Below are 17,798 nucleotides of genomic sequence, written 5' to 3' on the forward strand. Positions count from 1 at the left end.
TTGTTGACTTATTATTTTTTCAATAAGAATAGCAAAGTTTTACTAATTATAATGTGTTTTTTTAAGTATCCAGTGACAAGTGAATTCCCATGAAAAGCACCAATTAAATATTATAAAAGAATTTTTATTTAAGATTTGAGTTGAATTTTACAAGGTGTTTATGTAACAATTATTACTCAGAGCGCAAATAACACTGCTGGATTTATCTTCATGATAAATGTTGCTAGTAATTGTTATTCCCACATTTACTTTCTGCAGTCTGAATTCAGTTCACCACCTCACCATCTGCGTCACCAATTCCCATTGTGTCCATAATTTGCGTATGCATGGGTCAGAGTTTGCGTAGAGGACCGCACATTCTTCTGTCAAGTTTTTTTTTACAAACCACAACCGTTGCGTGGGAAGCTGCCAGGTTTATGAATGAGACCCTGGCCACTTATGTAGGCAACAGCAAAAGCTTTGGACCCTCCGCACAACCTTAAAATGGCCTTAAGAAGGAAAGAAGTGGGCCATTCAAGGATACTTTCAGAGTTGCATTCACCCATATTTTGTATGAATTGATAAAAAAGATATAGACAAAACAATGCAACTACCTCAAACTTGAAGACATACAGTAACCCATCTGTGGGCTGATTTTTGTAGAAAGATGATCCTAATCAAATGGAGGACCACTGGGTTAATATAATCCAACATTTAGTAGAAAAATGTTCTGGAATGCTTCAAAACAGAAAAAAGGTCAAAGGCTATCATCTTGCAAAAAGTTTAAAAAAAAGCCTTGATTAAGATGGGTGGTTCATATTTTTGATCCATCAAAAAATCTTTTTACTTTTTGCAAGAATTTTGCTCGGACCTTTCTTCTTATTACACAACATTCAAAATTCAACATATTAAACAAGAAGATTATCAAACAAGGAGATTAACCCGCTTCAGTGCCCAAAATACCATACAAAAAGTCCAAAAATGACATTAAGTTAATCATAGTGATTTTAATTAAAGATACTCATAAAACAGCTGACATGGTAAACATGGCAATAAAGAAAGAAATTGAAGAATAAAGAATGATGCAACCAAAAAACAATACTTTGCATGCAAAATATAAGTCACATCTTCTTAAATAATAAAAATGTTGTCCTGTCTTGTCATTATCATTTATTTGGATTTCTTTTTTTGTTGTTGTCATAAACCACACATTTATGTCACGATTTCTACCAGAAGGCACAGGAATCACACAGGAACTGTAATCTCATCAGATCATTCACCGCTATCATCTACAATATTTGTGATTATTCTATCACTAATTGAGTAAATATTGGAGTTTTCTTTTCCCTAATGCCACAGATGGCTGTGGAGTGCGCAGCAGATGGAGCTGTATGCAGCATGGGTAAAGCACTGATCATAATAACAGCATGCCTTCTGCATAATTGTAATCACTCTACTTCGTCCATGACAGAGGTGATCACAGTTTATTGTCAAATAGTTGTAAATCACGATCACAGATTTTACCTTTAATACAGAGTGGAGTAACACACTTTGTATTAGTTACAATTCAGTATAGACTGTGCCGCTGTTAATACAGTAATACTGACCAAATGTTAACACATGCAAGCAGGTGATGATACACCAGTCAATGAACCAAAGTTTTAGCAATTTATCAGTTTACAAAAAAAACGACATCTTTATAGCAAGGTTTTCAATGCAGCCTAATCACAGCATTTATTGAAAACACAATAGTTGTGTCAGGCTGTAGGATAGTATTTAAAACACTTGGACAAGTAGAATTTGACATTTGTATAGCAATGATTTTTTTTTTAACCTTCAAACACAAGCATCTTTTGTCTGTTTATTTATAGTCCATGGTAACTGAAAGCTGTTAATTTACACCTAAAACAAAAAATATGAAACATATGCCTGTCCATCGGCTGCAAAGTTGTGGTATATCATTGTTTTGTCTGCTCTGCAGACAGACAGAGCCATCTCCTGTGGATTGGTGGTTGGAGAAGCCCAGCTGGACAGAGGGGGCCTAGAAGTAACTCTTAAGATGTGTCATTGGATTAGCATGTGCGCCTTTGTCTTTAGCCCGCTCCAGTCGGACACACAAAAACGTAAGAGCTGCATCTCATGTACAAGACTCTCAACGGAGCCATCTTCATGGTGCGGTTTCATGACTTCATTCTTTAGGATGAAGAATGTGAAAATATTACATTTGCCGCTGCTTTTTGTGTTTGTGCATCCCTGTTTTGGTGAGTTTCACTTCTTAATACTCTGTTTAAAGTTGGAATAGCATGTAGCTATTGTTGTTGTTCAGATGTATTTGACAGCCTCCGGGTTGATGATTGTAATTTCTTTCTCAGCTCATAATTTAATTCTACTCTGTTTTCAATTCATTCATATTCTTGCCTAACCTGGTTAGTTGCTCCTATGTGTGTGTATGCTCCATATGACTGTAATATGGATTGATCTGTTTGATTTATAAATTTGTTTTCAATACTCTGATGCCTGTGATCTTAAGAATAAAAACAGCATTATTTCCGCCTCTAGAGATCAGGTCTATGTATAGAAAAGTAATTGTAGGAGGTTGACGTAACTCACCTGTAATCCCTGTGAAAGTGAGTGAGAAAACAGAGGGCGTAAACACAGTACAGTCAGTTTGATTTGTTACTATGGTTTTAACAGCAAAACTATGTAACTTTGATGACCAGTGGCAATTATGACCAACAGTGACAACAGAAGAAAGAGCAACATAGCTTAAGTTTGCTAACATTATAAAACCTTAGCCATCATAACTTACGGGTCATACCAGACCAATTACGACTGTTATAGCAAAACCCCAGAGTGTACTTAAGTAATTAAGGGTGTCTTTTATGACTTGTGAAGTCAACTTTCCATTTGTAAATGAAATATTGTGTTGTGTTTTCTACTTTAATGTGAATTACATTAAACTTTCAAGCTTTTAATAGGGGTTTTATTTCACTGTCCTCAGCACAGGCAGACTTTGCCCCCTATTTCTACGACAATGGACCGTACAGCTACAATGGGAACATGGCACTGTTCAGCCTGTCAGAGGATACGGCTGTCGGTGAGTTCAACCTCTGACATAGGACATTTAGCGTAAACAGATAAAATAGGCTGGTGGAAAAACCAATCAACAAAATGGCATGTTTTGGTTGCCAATGTCTGGGTGTCCAGTCTGTTAAATAGTCTTTGATAGATGAACAGGTGTTGTGTGGCGTGAATGTACTCCCGCTAACATGCTGCGGGTGCCACTTGTTGATGTGAGGGACAGTTTACTGGCTGGGAATGTGAAGCAGCTGTCCCTCCACACCTTCCATCAGTCAGGGTACTGATCACACTATTGGCTAGTGTGTCTCAGCCTAGTTAGCTCCACAGCAGTTTTTCCCAAACAATGTGTCAACTATGCTCTTCATATGTGGATTGCAATAAAGGTTGATTCATTTTGCGTTTAGAAATCTTTGCATTCATTAAGTGCTCTTTAAGTCTTAAATATAGAATTTGGAAAATGAGGCTAAACTGGCTAAATTATGATGTCTTTTTTTAGGTACACAGATCTATTGTCTCAATGGCACAGACCCTGAGGGCCAGGAGGTGAGGTATGGTCTTTCCTTTGATCCAGGGTCCAAAGAATACTTCAGGGTTGACCCAATTTCCGGAAACATCACATTGGTAGAACAGCTGGACAGAGAGGTAAACGTAACATAGGTCACGTGCTTTTGATAGAGATTTGAATAGATTGTTTTCTTTTTACTTTTGCTGTGTGAACTTTAACATGTAAACCTTAAAAAACTCAAATATTTTTTTCACCATGTCTTTAAATTTACTTGTTTTCCATCTCTACTCAGAAACAAGATTCTGTTGACGTTCTTGTTAGCATCACAGATGGGCAAAGCAAGGTATCAACATCTGGTTTAATATAATTATGGTGTTTAGTGCCATCATTTCTAATGAATCAAACAAACAAAAACTTGAACATGTGCATTCTTTTCTTCTTTTATCTTTTTAGGTTGTGGAAAGAGTTACAATATTTGTGATGGATGCAAATGATGAAAAACCTGAATTCCTTAACATGCCGGCAATCATTGATGTACTGGAAGTAAGTTTCGCTAGATATGTCTGCTTTATTAACCTGGAGTGTCTATCCACATAACTTGAAAAGGAAAGTATAGTAAAAATATGAAAGAAAATATACGTTAATATTAACATAATTGACGCATAATTTCTTTATAAGCGTAGAGACTTTAATTATTTGCTGTGTTTTAGACAACTGGGTCTGGCAGCAGCATCTACAAAGTCGAGGCAGTGGACAAAGACACAGGCTCAGGCGGCTCAGTCACCTTCTTCCTCCAGGTATTACTCGCCCATTCAGACCCCCGCACACTTTGGCTTCTGCAATAAATGAATGCAGAACATGAATAAAAGAAAAAAATGCTTGAAATACATGCAAACTAAAACTAGATAGTTGGAATGTTAATCTTCTTGTCACAGAAATAACGTATAGATGTACTGATAACGAGGTTAACATCAGATTGGATAATTCCAGTGCTTATGTGTGTATGTGCCTGGATATGCTGGTGTGATTATGAGGGTGGGGATTAAATCACAATTACATTTGTGTCAGGTACTGGAGGCTTAGAGGGCTGCTTTGGCAAAGGGTGGCAGAGACTGTTAAGTTGCACTTTGGACTATTAGGACCAAAAAACAGATGGCCTGAAGTGACAGTGGCGAGTGAGGCTTTGCACATCTGGACACAGCAGCTTTCACCTGCCTGCTCTGCCCTTGAGCATATGGACTCTTTACATCCAGATGGACAAAGAGATAGACTTTATAGACAATGTGACCTAATTTAAATCACTACTAAGTGTTTTTTTGCAGCCATCTGACCGCTTTTTCCTGAAATCTCACGTGAGTGGTTGTAAATGAGGTTTAAGGGGTTTCAGAGACAGGCTTCTACTCATGTGATCTGAAATGTGTCTCTGTGTGTGCTTTTAAATGCCTGCTTTTGTCCTTTTCTCTGTTACAGAATCCTCAGTCCACTTTGTTTGCCATGGACCGTCATAGTGGTGTCCTTCGTATCAAGTCTGGAGAAATGTTGGACTATGAGAAAACAAAGACACACTTTGTGACTGTCATTGCAAGGGTAATGGATGCATCGTAACTCATTCAATGTTTCTGTCATGCAATAGTGTACTTCTGGCCTCAATTTTAATGTACCCTCTAAAGATTTTGACTGCAAACAATGCTTGCAGGGATTTTGGGATGGGACGAGGCAATCATTCATGGACGTTAACCTACAAGTCCTCTAAACCAGATGACCACATAGGTGGTTTGTTCTTATCCTATGATGAATGGAAGGATATATTCAACACGTTTGGTACGGCTCAAGGACACACAAAATACGTTAGAAATTTAAATACTGGATGTGATCATATATTTTTTATTTACAAGATAACTTTACAGGGTACAACTTTCTCAAAACAGACGGAACTGTTCTTATGATTTTTATACAGGGCCCTCCTTTGAAACTGTATAAACATTACAAAGCATAAACATACGGTAGCTATACAAAAAATATCTAAAAAAAGACCAATAAAAAACAAAAACAAATTGCAACAATCTTGGGTGGAGCTACGTTCCGGATGCATCAACAGGGCTTCTGCAAAATGGTTTTGGGAAAGAACTTCTTTTGGTGAAACATTTGCACCGCCACATAAATATGAAATAAACACACACAATTCAGTAACATGACTACTATTTAAATTAGCTGTATACATGGTTAAATGTAATTTGCTTTTACCAGTGTGTCGCCGTGTGTACTTTGTCCGTAGTAATCCCCACTAATGGGTCCTAAAACGCCTCAATAGTAAATGACGTAAAGATCTTCTCTGTAAATCTTGACAACCATTCACCGCAAGTACCAAGCATGTCTGCCTCATTGTATGATCAAAATCTTCTTCAAAACTTGCTATTTTCAGCATGTAGCTTGCTTGCTTGAAGGTTGCTGTTGTTTCCCGAAGTGAATGGGCATCCTGTCAGGGAGCCATGCGCCGGATGTCCAGCTTTATCCTGGAAACGTACTCCCATGGATCAAAACTACACTCCTGCTATACTCCTGACTCATCATTGTGTCTCTAAAATGTGGATTTGAATTGCACATTTCTTTTGTTCCAGGATGGTGGTGGTGATTTCAATGGCAAGGAGCAGTTTATGTCATCCTCTGCTACCCTGACGATCAATGTGATTGACACACAAGACACTTCGCCAATTTTCATTGGGACACCGTATTTTGGCTACGTTTATGAAATCTCAGAGCCAGTGAGTTTAAAAAAAACCTTTAGTGATGTTCTATTTTGACTCTTTCACAACCTTTCAGTGTGAGTAACAACATTTCATGGCACTAGACTTTGAACATTTTGTCCTTATTCAAGTCCTTATTATTTCTACTGCATGTTTTCGTTTTGTGCTACATGCTATTTTATCCCATCATCAACATTAAAAAGTTACTATTGGATACTATACTATTGGAGTTGTTTAATGTCTTACCAAATAAGGACTTTAAATATATTAGTAGTGACAATTGATATGATTGTATTTAGTGAGCCAGCTTTATATCAGATCATTTTTGTATCCTGGTTATCTTTAACTTCTACCTTGTGTCACCGTCGATATAACAGAAAAATCTTTCTGATGATCTTTTTCTCAGGGATCAGAAATATTCAATGTTGTAGCCAAAGATGGCGATGCAGGAAACCCAAATCCAATCCTTTATTCCTTTGACGATGGTAAGCATTTAACTTAGAAATTTATAACGATTTTGAAATAAAGCAAAAGCAGTCATTGGTCTGGTTTGTTGTTTTTCTCTCCAGGTGACGATGGTGTATTTAGGATCAATAAAACAAGTGGTTGTATCACACTGCTGACTCTCCCCATGTATCTGAAGAGAGAAATCTTTAACATTAAAGTAAAGGTAAGTTGCAGTTCATAAAGTACAACTGATCTGGTGAAACTAAAAAAAGGCCAGAGACTCCTCTTTGACCTTTACCCCTATGCATCCAGGCATCAGAAGTAAGTCCTGAAGGCAGACTCATGGACTATGAGGTGACCACGGTGGTGATCCGTGTGGTGGACCTGAACAATAATCCACCTACATTCTATGGGGAGAACGGCCCACAGAACATGTTTGAGTTGACCATGTATGAGCATCCACCGGAAGGAGAGATACTCCGGGGGCTGAAAATCACTGTCAATGACTCCGATCAGGTGGGGAGACCATTATTGTCTTTCTGTGTCTTTCAGTGTTTCTCATTCACTGACTGATTGCTATAAAAATGTTAAAGCTATTTTTAAGTGATGTTTTACTGAGCTCCTATCATTTTTTAGCCCTGACACAGCATTATTGCTTTTAAAAGCTACCTCAGTTAACCAGGAGAGAGGAACAGTGATTATGTAATAACACTCATTTTCTGACCAAATCACATTGTTATCTAATAAGAAACTGATGTAATTTACAACTTTGTGTTCAGGCTGGATTCTGCCTCTGCACCTGTTAAATAACTTCAAGCCTGCCATTATCACAGACAATCCTTTTAAAATTACACAAATTTGAAAGTAAGCCAACACAATTTTAAAGGTGCTACCTAACTGTGCCATTTGACAGCTTATGCAAGTCTCTTTGTGTTTCCAGCTTTCTGTGTGAGCCTCGACCAAATGGCTGATGTTCCCTAAATGTGTTCTCTGTTAATACTGTTACAATATCAGGACAAGCTATCTTTGTCAAGCCATATTATGTTTCACCAAGAATATTGCTGCTGCTACTGATATCCTATTGATCTCTGATACATTACTGTAATAATGAAAAGACAAAAAAGCTTTTATAGTGATTGAAAGGACTGTATACTACATGGATTATACTGTATGTCTGCTTGTGTTTGATAGCTTTGTAACAAATGCAGATTACAGTTACATAAATAGGTTCATGCATGTATAACAAAACATCATTCTCATAGTCATTTTTACTAATGAGTCTATCTGAAAAATGTGATGAGGTGTGTTGTGTTTTTGCAGGGTGCAAATGCTAAATTCAATTTGAAACTGATCGGGCCAGGAAGGATGCTACGAGTTGTCCCTCAGACTGTACTCAATGAGGCCCAGGTCACAATCTTAGTAGAAGACTCTGCGGCGATGGACTATGAGAAACATCACGTTCTCACATACAAGGTTAACCCATTGCACCACAGTAGACTAAAATGGGAGCACACATGCACACATTTTCTTAACAAATGCCAGCATTATACCACACACATCTGTTGCTCTTTTTCCATTTACCGCATTCATTTTGAATCATTCTTCTCTCTTAGCTACTTGCAGTTGAGATCGACACACCCGAGAGATTCAGTGCCACAGCAGACATTGTCATTCATCTCCTGGACACTAACGACAACGCTCCAAAATTCTCCTCAGATTACTACATCGCCAGAATTCCAGAAAACTCACCCGGTGGCTCCAATGTGGTGTCAGTCACGGTGAGATAGTCTTCATTCTGTCTATAAAAACATGCCAACACCAATGTTCGTCACTATGAGCTAAAGAGCAATGCTGATTTTAACAAAATGCTCAAGAGGGCCACTAATTCCCTAAATGTAGACTTTTTGAGCGGTGGGGGTTGGGATAATATGTCAAAAACATGTAGATAAAAGCTAGGCGAGGTAAGCTGCCAGATGGCTATCACTTTCATTTTGTTGTGTAACACCAAATTCCCAGATTTTTTTCCCCTAATACTTAGTGGCACATGCAGCTGCAGCACAGAAATATGTGCAGAAATGATATGAACACTTTCAGCACCATGTTGGGACCATTTAAAAAACTAAAAAACAGATAGATGGATAGATGGATAGATAGATAGATAGATAGATAGATGGATAGATGGATAGATGGATAGATGGATAGATAGGTAGATAGGTAGATAGATTGATAGATAGATAGATAGATAGATAGAGAGATAGATAGACAGATAGATAGATAGATCGGTAAAAAAGTGTTTTTACATTTTTAGAAAGCTTCATTTTGGACTAGCGCATCCTTCACACTTGTCAGTTCATATTAGCCCTGCAAAGGCTCAAAGCAACAGGGGTGCTTGCTGATAAATCCTGCCCTTGCGTGAACACCACAGAGGCTCATTTCCTTGATCCCAGGCAATTTCAATCAGATAAAAGAACAGCCAACAAGTGACCTTGGACACACAGAGACAGCGACCAGGCATCCCTGCAGCGACAGACAGACAGACAGATTAGCTGATGCCCATGATGATGTTACTAAAAAACAGTCTTTTTATAGCTGAACCTTGCATCATCTTCACAGTGCCACAAACAAACTCATAGCATGTTTTTGTTCTCTCTATAATCTATCTTTTCTGTTCATCCACAGGCAACAGATCCCGACTCAGGACCTTGGGGTGAAGTGAAGTACTCTATCTACGGCTCTGGGGCTGACTTGTAAGTATAAGAATGTGAACTTAAACTAAAAGAAATGGGCTCATTTCACAGGAGGTGACTTAGCACCCGCTTCAAGTTCCTCTCATCCTTATAACACTATTATTCTACCACTGTTATCATATCTACTCCAGATAACTAGCTCAAGTATGAATGAAATTTGCTTATCAATGCTCAAGGCATTATCTCACTGTTAAACTAAGACGTGTTTAAAAGCTAGTGGCAAGATTTCATTTGTTATTCTGCACAAAAAACATATTTTCATAGTGCCAGACTACCTTTTTGTTGGCCTCCTGAGTCTATTTATTGGTCCTTGTGTAGAGATTATGTCAATGTGAACCTGTACATACGCTTATACAGCATTATTAGAAGTTGATACCATGAGTCTTTGTCAGCAATAGAAAAACAGACCAAACTATTCATAAAAAGCATCTAAGTCCCACTCATCTCAGGAAATTGATTTATTTAAATGGCAGATGTGGTATTTTAACTGTAGACCACTGTACAAATATAGACCATCTTCAGCAAAAGCACATCTACCTGTAAGCTCCACAGAAATTTGTTTCACAGACTTGTTTTTTCATATGCTGTTTATTACACCTAAGCACTGTAGTCCCTCAGAGATTTGCAGGTATTTTCTCTATACTCCATTATTATTAGATTTTGAGCTAGACATCTCTGACAAAAAGCTCAGTGGTCACTTTTCTTTCTTAATAACACACAGTATGGCCAGAACTTGCCTTTTCATTTCACATCACTACAGATACCGTGCATCTTTATCACCTGCATTTTGTATTAAGTTTACATATTTCAATCTGCATGCCTTTAAGGACCACAATTTGACCTGGATTTGGAAACAGTAAAAGCAAAGGAAACCCAAACCTGTAACGTGCAGCTTCAACGTAAACAGATGTATGTTGGTAGGGATGTGTTCAATCTGTCATTTATTTTCCCATGAAACTACTTATTGCTGTATTTGATGACATTGTAGTAGAGTAGTTTTGGACCTCTCAGGACAGATTTTGAGCTTTGTAGCAATGAATTAGAGGCGATATGAAAAGTCACATGGAATCCAGGAAAATCATTTCCAAAGTAAGGAGAGGGGAGAGATTTGAAACACTTTTATCTTACTGCATGCTTGTTTGGTCAAAAAATATTGAAACTGTGTCACTTCAGAGTAACCCAAAAGTCCTCTTTGAGATGTGAAATTAAGCAAAAAATGGTTACATTTATTGGTACTGTGTCTGCAAAATCATGTATTTATATTTCGGACTTTACACTTTTTTGCAATCTCTTGCGGAATACTTCAGCATACACAGGACCAGGCACTCCTGATCTTTGCCTGCTGCCCTCTGCCTTTGTTAATCCTTTAATGGGATTGGAGGAGAAAATAGACTGTTCTCTGCTTCTGACTGTGACAAAGTCACTGTAGGGTTACTAAACAAGTCAGTCAAAGAAACAATCTAATTCCCTTCTTCCTCTGTATGTTTACACTTCAGACTTTCATGACTAAATAATTGGCTGTGGTATCATCATGAACAATAGTTCTTTAAAGCTTTCAAGTTCCAATTGCATCATGTGCTGTATAACTTGTTTGAGGAACCAGTCATGACTTTTCAAATAATCATGTCATCTGGTGAGTCATATATTCTTTTTTCTGTTTGCTCAGCTAGAAAGAGATAACTTTGTCTACCCCTAATCTCTTAAAGTAGTTTAGGTAAGGGCTTTCAGTAGCCAAAATAATCGTAAATCTAAAGTACCAAGTCTCTGTTAAACCCCAGAGTGTGAAGCTCATCACTCCACAAAGTAGTTATGAGCAAAATGCTCAGAACTGAAAATAGAGGGTACAGATTCTCAGTAAGCTTAAGAAGAAAATGAAGGTTTACAAACAAATGTTCAAGACTGTGTGGCACAATGTAGTTCTCGATCACATGCATATGGTAAATCTGAATTTAATTAATAAATTTCCGTCACATTTACAGATTCCTGATCCAGCCTGTGTCAGGGATCATCTACACCCAGCCGTGGGCAAGCCTGGACGCGGAGGTGAGGTCCAAGTATAACTTCTATGTGAAGGCAGAGGACGCAGAGGGGAAGTACAGCCTGGCTGAGGTCTTTGTGACTGTGTTGGACCTGAATGACCACCCACCTGCATTCAATGACAACTTCCTCGAGAAAACCATGGTGATTGGAGCACCAGTGAAAATACAGGTATTTGCACTTTTGGGATTTACTATGTTGGATAAAGTGAAAGTCAACAATAAACTCAATACAATTACGTTTTTCAATGAAATGCATCAATACAGGCTGTAGACGACGATGCAGAAGTACCCAACAATGTCATTGAGTATGCCATCATGAAAGCTGAGCCAGACAACAACATCTTTGACATTGATGCTGACACAGGGGAGATCATGCTCAAGTCCTACATCAAGTCAATGGCCATCATTCAGAACATCACCAAGCAGAGAGACTGCACCTGGTCTCTAGTGGTGCAGGCCAGGGACCGAGGCCAGCCGTCCTTCAGCACCACTGCAGTCATCAAGATCGACATCACTGAAGCTGTAAGTTGCAACAGTGCAGATGTGTAGCAAAATGCCAGTCAAACTCATCTGACGGGTTCTTGTCTTCATACTCATGACTCATACTCATACTCATAATAATTAATGATACAGATTTTTCTAAAGTTATACATTTCAAAAACATTAAAACTAGAATGTGCAAGTTGCAACCATTAGTTGATAGAGTTGATGGTGTGACCGCACATTTTCTCCATATTCCAATCAACGATATTTTTCTCAAAATCAATCAAGTGTTGAAACATCTGATCAATTTGCATATGGAGGTGCAGCTTTTCTGAAGAATAACCCATTTCATCACAGCCCAGAATAGCAGGTTCAACAGTTCTTTGCTTGCGTAGCGATTCACTATTTGTAGTCGTAAAAATCAGAATCTCACACAAATGCAATTGTCATGTTTTTCAGATAAAATCCAGATTTGTGTCACACTTCTTGGGCCTAAGGAAACATCCAGGGGCTGTGTTTGGGATTTGTTTGACCTTTGTCACCTTCGCCATTTCACTGACAATCTTCATTTCAACCTTTATATACTGGAACTCTGTGAAAAAGTCCCGTGTACAAGCTCAGGGCAAGATCAGAAAGATTATAAGGAGGCCTGTGCCATAAGTGAAGCTTGCCTTGAGATCATCAGCACAGCTGTACTGTTGTTTTTACTCTGTGGTTCCAAGAATTTGTAGCAATTCATTTTCAAAGGATTTTGATGTAGAACAAGTGTCTGTAAAAGAGTACAGGAGCACAATTTCTCTATGCTTTTCCCAATGTTTTCACTTAGTACAACATTGTGACACCATAACCAGAACAAAAATAACCAAATTAGTTCTGTTTTTGTCTTCTTCACTTTCACACCAATCCATATATTCATTATACTAATGCTGGATGGTCTCAGCTATAGGTTTACCTGTCAACCTCTCTGATCTTGTCTTGACATCATTTAAAACAGTAAAACCATGAATCTAAGTATGCTCAGTAAGTTAAATTTGCAAGACATCTACAATTATTATCTTGTTATATAAACAGTATTATTTGCAGTGAATTATACCTGGATTTTAAATAGTTTTGAACCTAACGTGATATTTTGGGCCAAATGATGAATACATGCAGTACTACAGTACATTTGCGGGACAATATTTAGAAGTTAATCTTTGTGTGACAGACTATGACTTCAGTCCCATGGATGAATTTTCCCTGTGCTCTTTTACAGACCCAACTCAATGGGGGGCCTTTGGGATCATTTTTGATGCAGAATAGAAACAAGCCTTTGCAAATCCTAGGCATGCTTGCTGGTGTCATTAGTCTCATGGTCATAGTCACAGTCATCATCTCCACTGCAACATTCATGCGCAACAAAAAGTCCAACAGGATCCTGCCCAACCGCCGCGTGAGGAGGAGGGCGCGGAAACAGCAAACCTGGAACTTTAAAAACCCCTTCAAGACACCAGAAACTGCAGGAGAGAAATTCAGAGTGGAAGAAGAAGAGCTGGAGTCAGAGGTCATCGTGGAGAATGTCAACTATAACAACAATGTGACCAATGTTGTGAGACACTGGCCTCTGCCGCCGTGCGCCCCATCGCTTCCCCCTCCACCACCCCTTTACATCCCAGGTGAAAGGCAGTGGGCGGTCCCTACCGTCTCAGCAACAGTGGCACCCAAACCTAGAAAGAAACCATTTATGAACAGACAGGACACTGTGAACTTAGCGCTGGTTTCAGAGCTCAAGATGAAACTGGAGCAGAAGAGGATGCTGAAACACTAATAGTGCTTGGCAAAACAGTCACACTTGAAGGTCCATTTAGTAGCTGCCCTGGAGCTTTAAGAGGTTCAATACCACCATACATTTTTTTTTCATCCATGTTGTTGCAAAAGATAAGAAAACACAAGCGGGCAGACTTCATTTGAAAATGATTAAGATGGCGTGTTGTAATCAAAAGCTCCAGAATAGCCGCTAAATGGTCCTTGAGGTGAGATTGTTTTGTCAACTGATGTTTCCAAGGACAAGAATGAACTTTGAAACTCAAGTCTGTGTGTGTCTGTATGTGTGTGTGTGTGTGTGTGTGTGTGTGTGTGTGTGTGTGTGTGTGTTTTCAGATACACTAACAGCTCAATTTCTTTGTGTATTAATGATGTTATTTTAATGTGACGGGGAAAGATATTCCTTTCATGTGTATTATCATTCAGACCATGATTTCAATTCACAACAATTCATTTTTGGTTTTAAGTTTCTGTGTCATTCTGTTACAGATAAATACACCCTTTGAACCCTTTGTTGACACACTAGTGGCTTAAAGTTCCCCACCCTAGATCCCTTATCGGGAAGAATGAAGTCATTCAGATTTCAACAAGAGAGACTATTTATTTGGGATCCAAACAAGCTACTTACAAGAGATTTCATGACACTTGAACTGACTAAAGAGATCAGCCTGAGAGAAGGGAACCAAAGCTCTAACGTTAGGAAGACGTTAATCCGTCTACGCAGGTGTACAGCAGTCACGACATGTTTATTTTCTGATTTAAAAGGACTGCGTCTCATTTGTTTACTATTTTCACACGTGGTGGTTTATCTGTTTCAATTGGTGTATTTTTTCAAGAAAAACTTCTGCTGTCAAAAGACACATTTTACTACCAATAAAAGAATTTAATTTGTAATTTCAACATTGGGGAAAGAAGCATTCAGCAACACGACATTATGAAAATACTTTAACACAAGCACAGATGTGTCAGTAGCAAGTATCAAAAGTACTTATAACTGCATGTTAAGTGGCCCCAGTATTTTTTTTACAGGTAAATTACATAACTACTAATGTAATTGCTGAATCAGTACTACAAGGCGAAGCTAAGCTGCTTTACTTTTAGGTCGTTTGATTTATAACTGCATCATCTTTTGTAAAATGATCAAATGCTACACCATTCATTAATCTGGAAATATCTACAGCTGTCTACTTCGGTAAAATAATTAAGTAAAATATAAGTTCCACAAAATTGCTAGTGTTTAAAATAGTTACTGCAGTACAAATTCAAAATACTGGAGAGAGTCGTCTCCCCCGCCCCCTCCTCCCCAGACTCAAAGTTGTCGGAGGTTTCAAGGTTGAGACTGCATCATTCACAAAAATGTTGCTAGACGCTTGTCTCACATAGCCAGACACTACTTCACAGCACAGTGGCGTAGCTAAAGTGAGATGGTGGCTATTTTGACATAAAAGCCTGTGCTCGCGCAGAGGTATATGACTGACAGACACACTTCCTTGGCTTGAAATCCACAATCTTGCCGTCCTTTTCTACCTGACTGAAATACACACTTTATTGGCTTAGAATTACAGCAACAATCGCTAAACACACTGCTAACTCACAGTCCTCTCTTTCAGATTTACAGCCCAACTCTCTTGGCTTAAAAAAACTCATCGTTGTCAGCTACGGTCGCTGAAAAGGCTACAAGTTGTAAACAGCCGTGGCCCTCTGGCCTGGTCCTTGGTAAAGTTAACAATTAGTAGGGTTAACATGGTGGCGTTAACCAGGACCAGTTGGGATCAATCAAATGTTTTTGAGAGCGAGTGAACACCTTAGATACTGTAGCTATATAATTCAATGTGAGTATGCAAATGTTGAAATGAGATTAAATGCCCGTTCCTTGCATCCGTGATAAATTAGTCTGAAGCTAATGCTTACCTGTTCAGGAGGAAATTAGCCAACTGTCCTTTTGGGTTCTAAACTGTCTCAATCTATCAAATACAGCTCCAATATTTACCCAGGGTTTGTTAAATCTCTGGTCACCCAACTGTTAGAAACATGCCAGTTTTTTTTAGGTTGGGTAGAATATAATTGTTTGCTTCTTTCACGGCTGTACTAGCGTTACAGCTCTAGCATGCTGGGTTTACGATTTTACACTTGCATATCTGGCAACCTGGCCTGGCTGTCCAACTGGGCAGTTGATAACAACACACAGGCCTAAACACAAAAAGAAATTCCGTCACAGAACGGAAATCACAAAAGGATAAAAATACTGGCATTAGCATTGTTGTCAGAAATGATAGTCTTTCAACTTAGCATGTTTCCTTAATATCTGGGTATTTTTGGATTTATTACAGTAAATATATTACACATTGGACCTTTAATTTCTTGACTATATTTTACCTAGCTACTTTCCATTGGGCAACTTAATTTCAATTGCAGATCAATACGCAATTGGATAATTGACAGTAGATACGTTTTACCTTTTGAAACTTATTTTAGATTTCACCTCACTCAGCTGACAGTGACAGCGTGGCCTGGTCACAGCTACAACTGTCCAGGGTTACAACATACTGAGTCCAGGATGCTCATATCGTTAGACTGTATAGCCTTGAATGCTGTGTGAAACAGACAGAGACAGCTGTGTGACCGCTTGAGGCCAACACCTCCTTAATGAGCCTGTAAATGTACTCTATTGCCCCCTTCTGGAGACAGAAGGAGAAGCTGTGGAAGCACAGCCCTTGGGTGAAAGAGAAAGAGGGTGTAAAACAAGGTTTAAGATCACTATTCCCAAATCCACAGTATTGTAAACTTTAGACCAATATAAAGGACTATGCAGTGGATCCAAACACTTAATAATAATGTAGAACAACACAATAATGCATTATGGGAGTTAGAATGAGATGTGTATTACATTTGCTGTTGTTTTTAGTAAAACATCACCAGATGTTCTCAAAATATGTTATGTATCATCCTGATACAAGCCCCTTTAGCTCCTCTTTGCTGCAATATCAACGTGAGCACTATCAATTATGAAGTTACACTAAACCACTCATTGGGTATTTGTGTAGACATCAGTGGCAAACATGCACGTTATTTTAAAATTATATAAAACATTAAATTTGCAGATTACCCTCTCTAATCCAACGACCAACTTGTTCATCTTTGTACAATATTGCTTCATTGGCTGAAAACCAAAAGTCCATCTGTCCTGATTTAGTTTGGAATGACAAGATGTGTGTGACTGGCATTGGACTTTCTGCAGCCTCTGCTGGCACATTTCACATGTTATGATGACGCAGAGCCGACTCTGGGGATTATTTTTTTATTTGACAAAGTAAAAACAGCCTCCTGAACTCAGACAGATGACACATAAAAATGTGTGATGTGCTACTTTTTCAGGTCAGTATAGTCCCAACAATCCTTGAGGAACAAATCCTAAATTTTAAACCTAAATTGTCACTTAAAGGCAAAAACTTTTCAACGTTGCAAGCTGCTAATGCTCTAAAATGAAATGAGGGAATATGAGGAGCAGCAGCCCAAATGACCATGCATTATGCCATGTAAGAGGCAGCTGGGATTACTGAGGATTACAGAGTTAAAAGTTGCAAAGAGCATTGATGCTTTAGAATGAAAGACACACACATGGTTCAAAATCCCCGGTATGTTTTTGAAGCAACAGAGGTGTTGAAAGGTAATTGAAATATTTGCTTTTAGGGATAAGTAAACTAAGAAAGACAACGTGTAGACTACAGCATTAACTCCTTCTCTATGAATGTTACTGCCCAGGAGTTTAGTAGATTTTATGTAGCGTAGTGTTTAAAATATGCTGCTTGAAGCTGTGTTATGTAAGTAAAAATTAGATACGTCCAAATAAAAATAAAATTCATGTGTGATCTGTGTTGAAATAGTTGAAATTGAGTTGATGAATGAATTCCCATTGTCTTGTGTCATACAGAGTGCATAAGGATTACAACAAAAAGCTGAATCAATCCCC

At 38.4% G+C, this 17,798-nt stretch overlaps 1 protein-coding gene across 2 annotated transcripts; it reads left to right on the forward strand.

The window, feature by feature from the left end:
* The first annotated feature begins 1,987 nt into the window (after positions 1–1,987).
* cdhr1a (cadherin-related family member 1a) lies at positions 1,988–14,415 on the forward strand. 2 transcript variants are annotated; one of them, XM_034898786.1, is made up of 17 exons: positions 1,988–2,240; positions 2,981–3,076; positions 3,557–3,702; positions 3,858–3,908; positions 4,019–4,108; positions 4,276–4,362; positions 5,036–5,152; positions 6,184–6,327; positions 6,716–6,794; positions 6,879–6,979; positions 7,069–7,272; positions 8,077–8,229; positions 8,370–8,534; positions 9,436–9,503; positions 11,483–11,711; positions 11,807–12,064; positions 13,281–14,415. In XM_034898786.1, exons 1-17 carry the CDS (start codon positions 2,039–2,041, stop codon positions 13,830–13,832), a joined length of 2,742 nt encoding a protein of 913 aa, XP_034754677.1. In that variant the 5' UTR covers positions 1,988–2,038; the 3' UTR covers positions 13,833–14,415. The 2 variants fall into 2 exon arrangements, with proteins under 2 accessions (XP_034754677.1, XP_034754678.1); XM_034898787.1 differs by having other exon boundaries at positions 12,485–13,530.
* Positions 14,416–17,798: the final 3,383 nt, after the last annotated feature.

This window comes from Etheostoma cragini, chromosome 17 (genome assembly GCF_013103735.1).
Source record: "Etheostoma cragini isolate CJK2018 chromosome 17, CSU_Ecrag_1.0, whole genome shotgun sequence".
In the NCBI taxonomy this organism is placed as follows: domain Eukaryota; kingdom Metazoa; phylum Chordata; class Actinopteri; order Perciformes; family Percidae; genus Etheostoma; species Etheostoma cragini.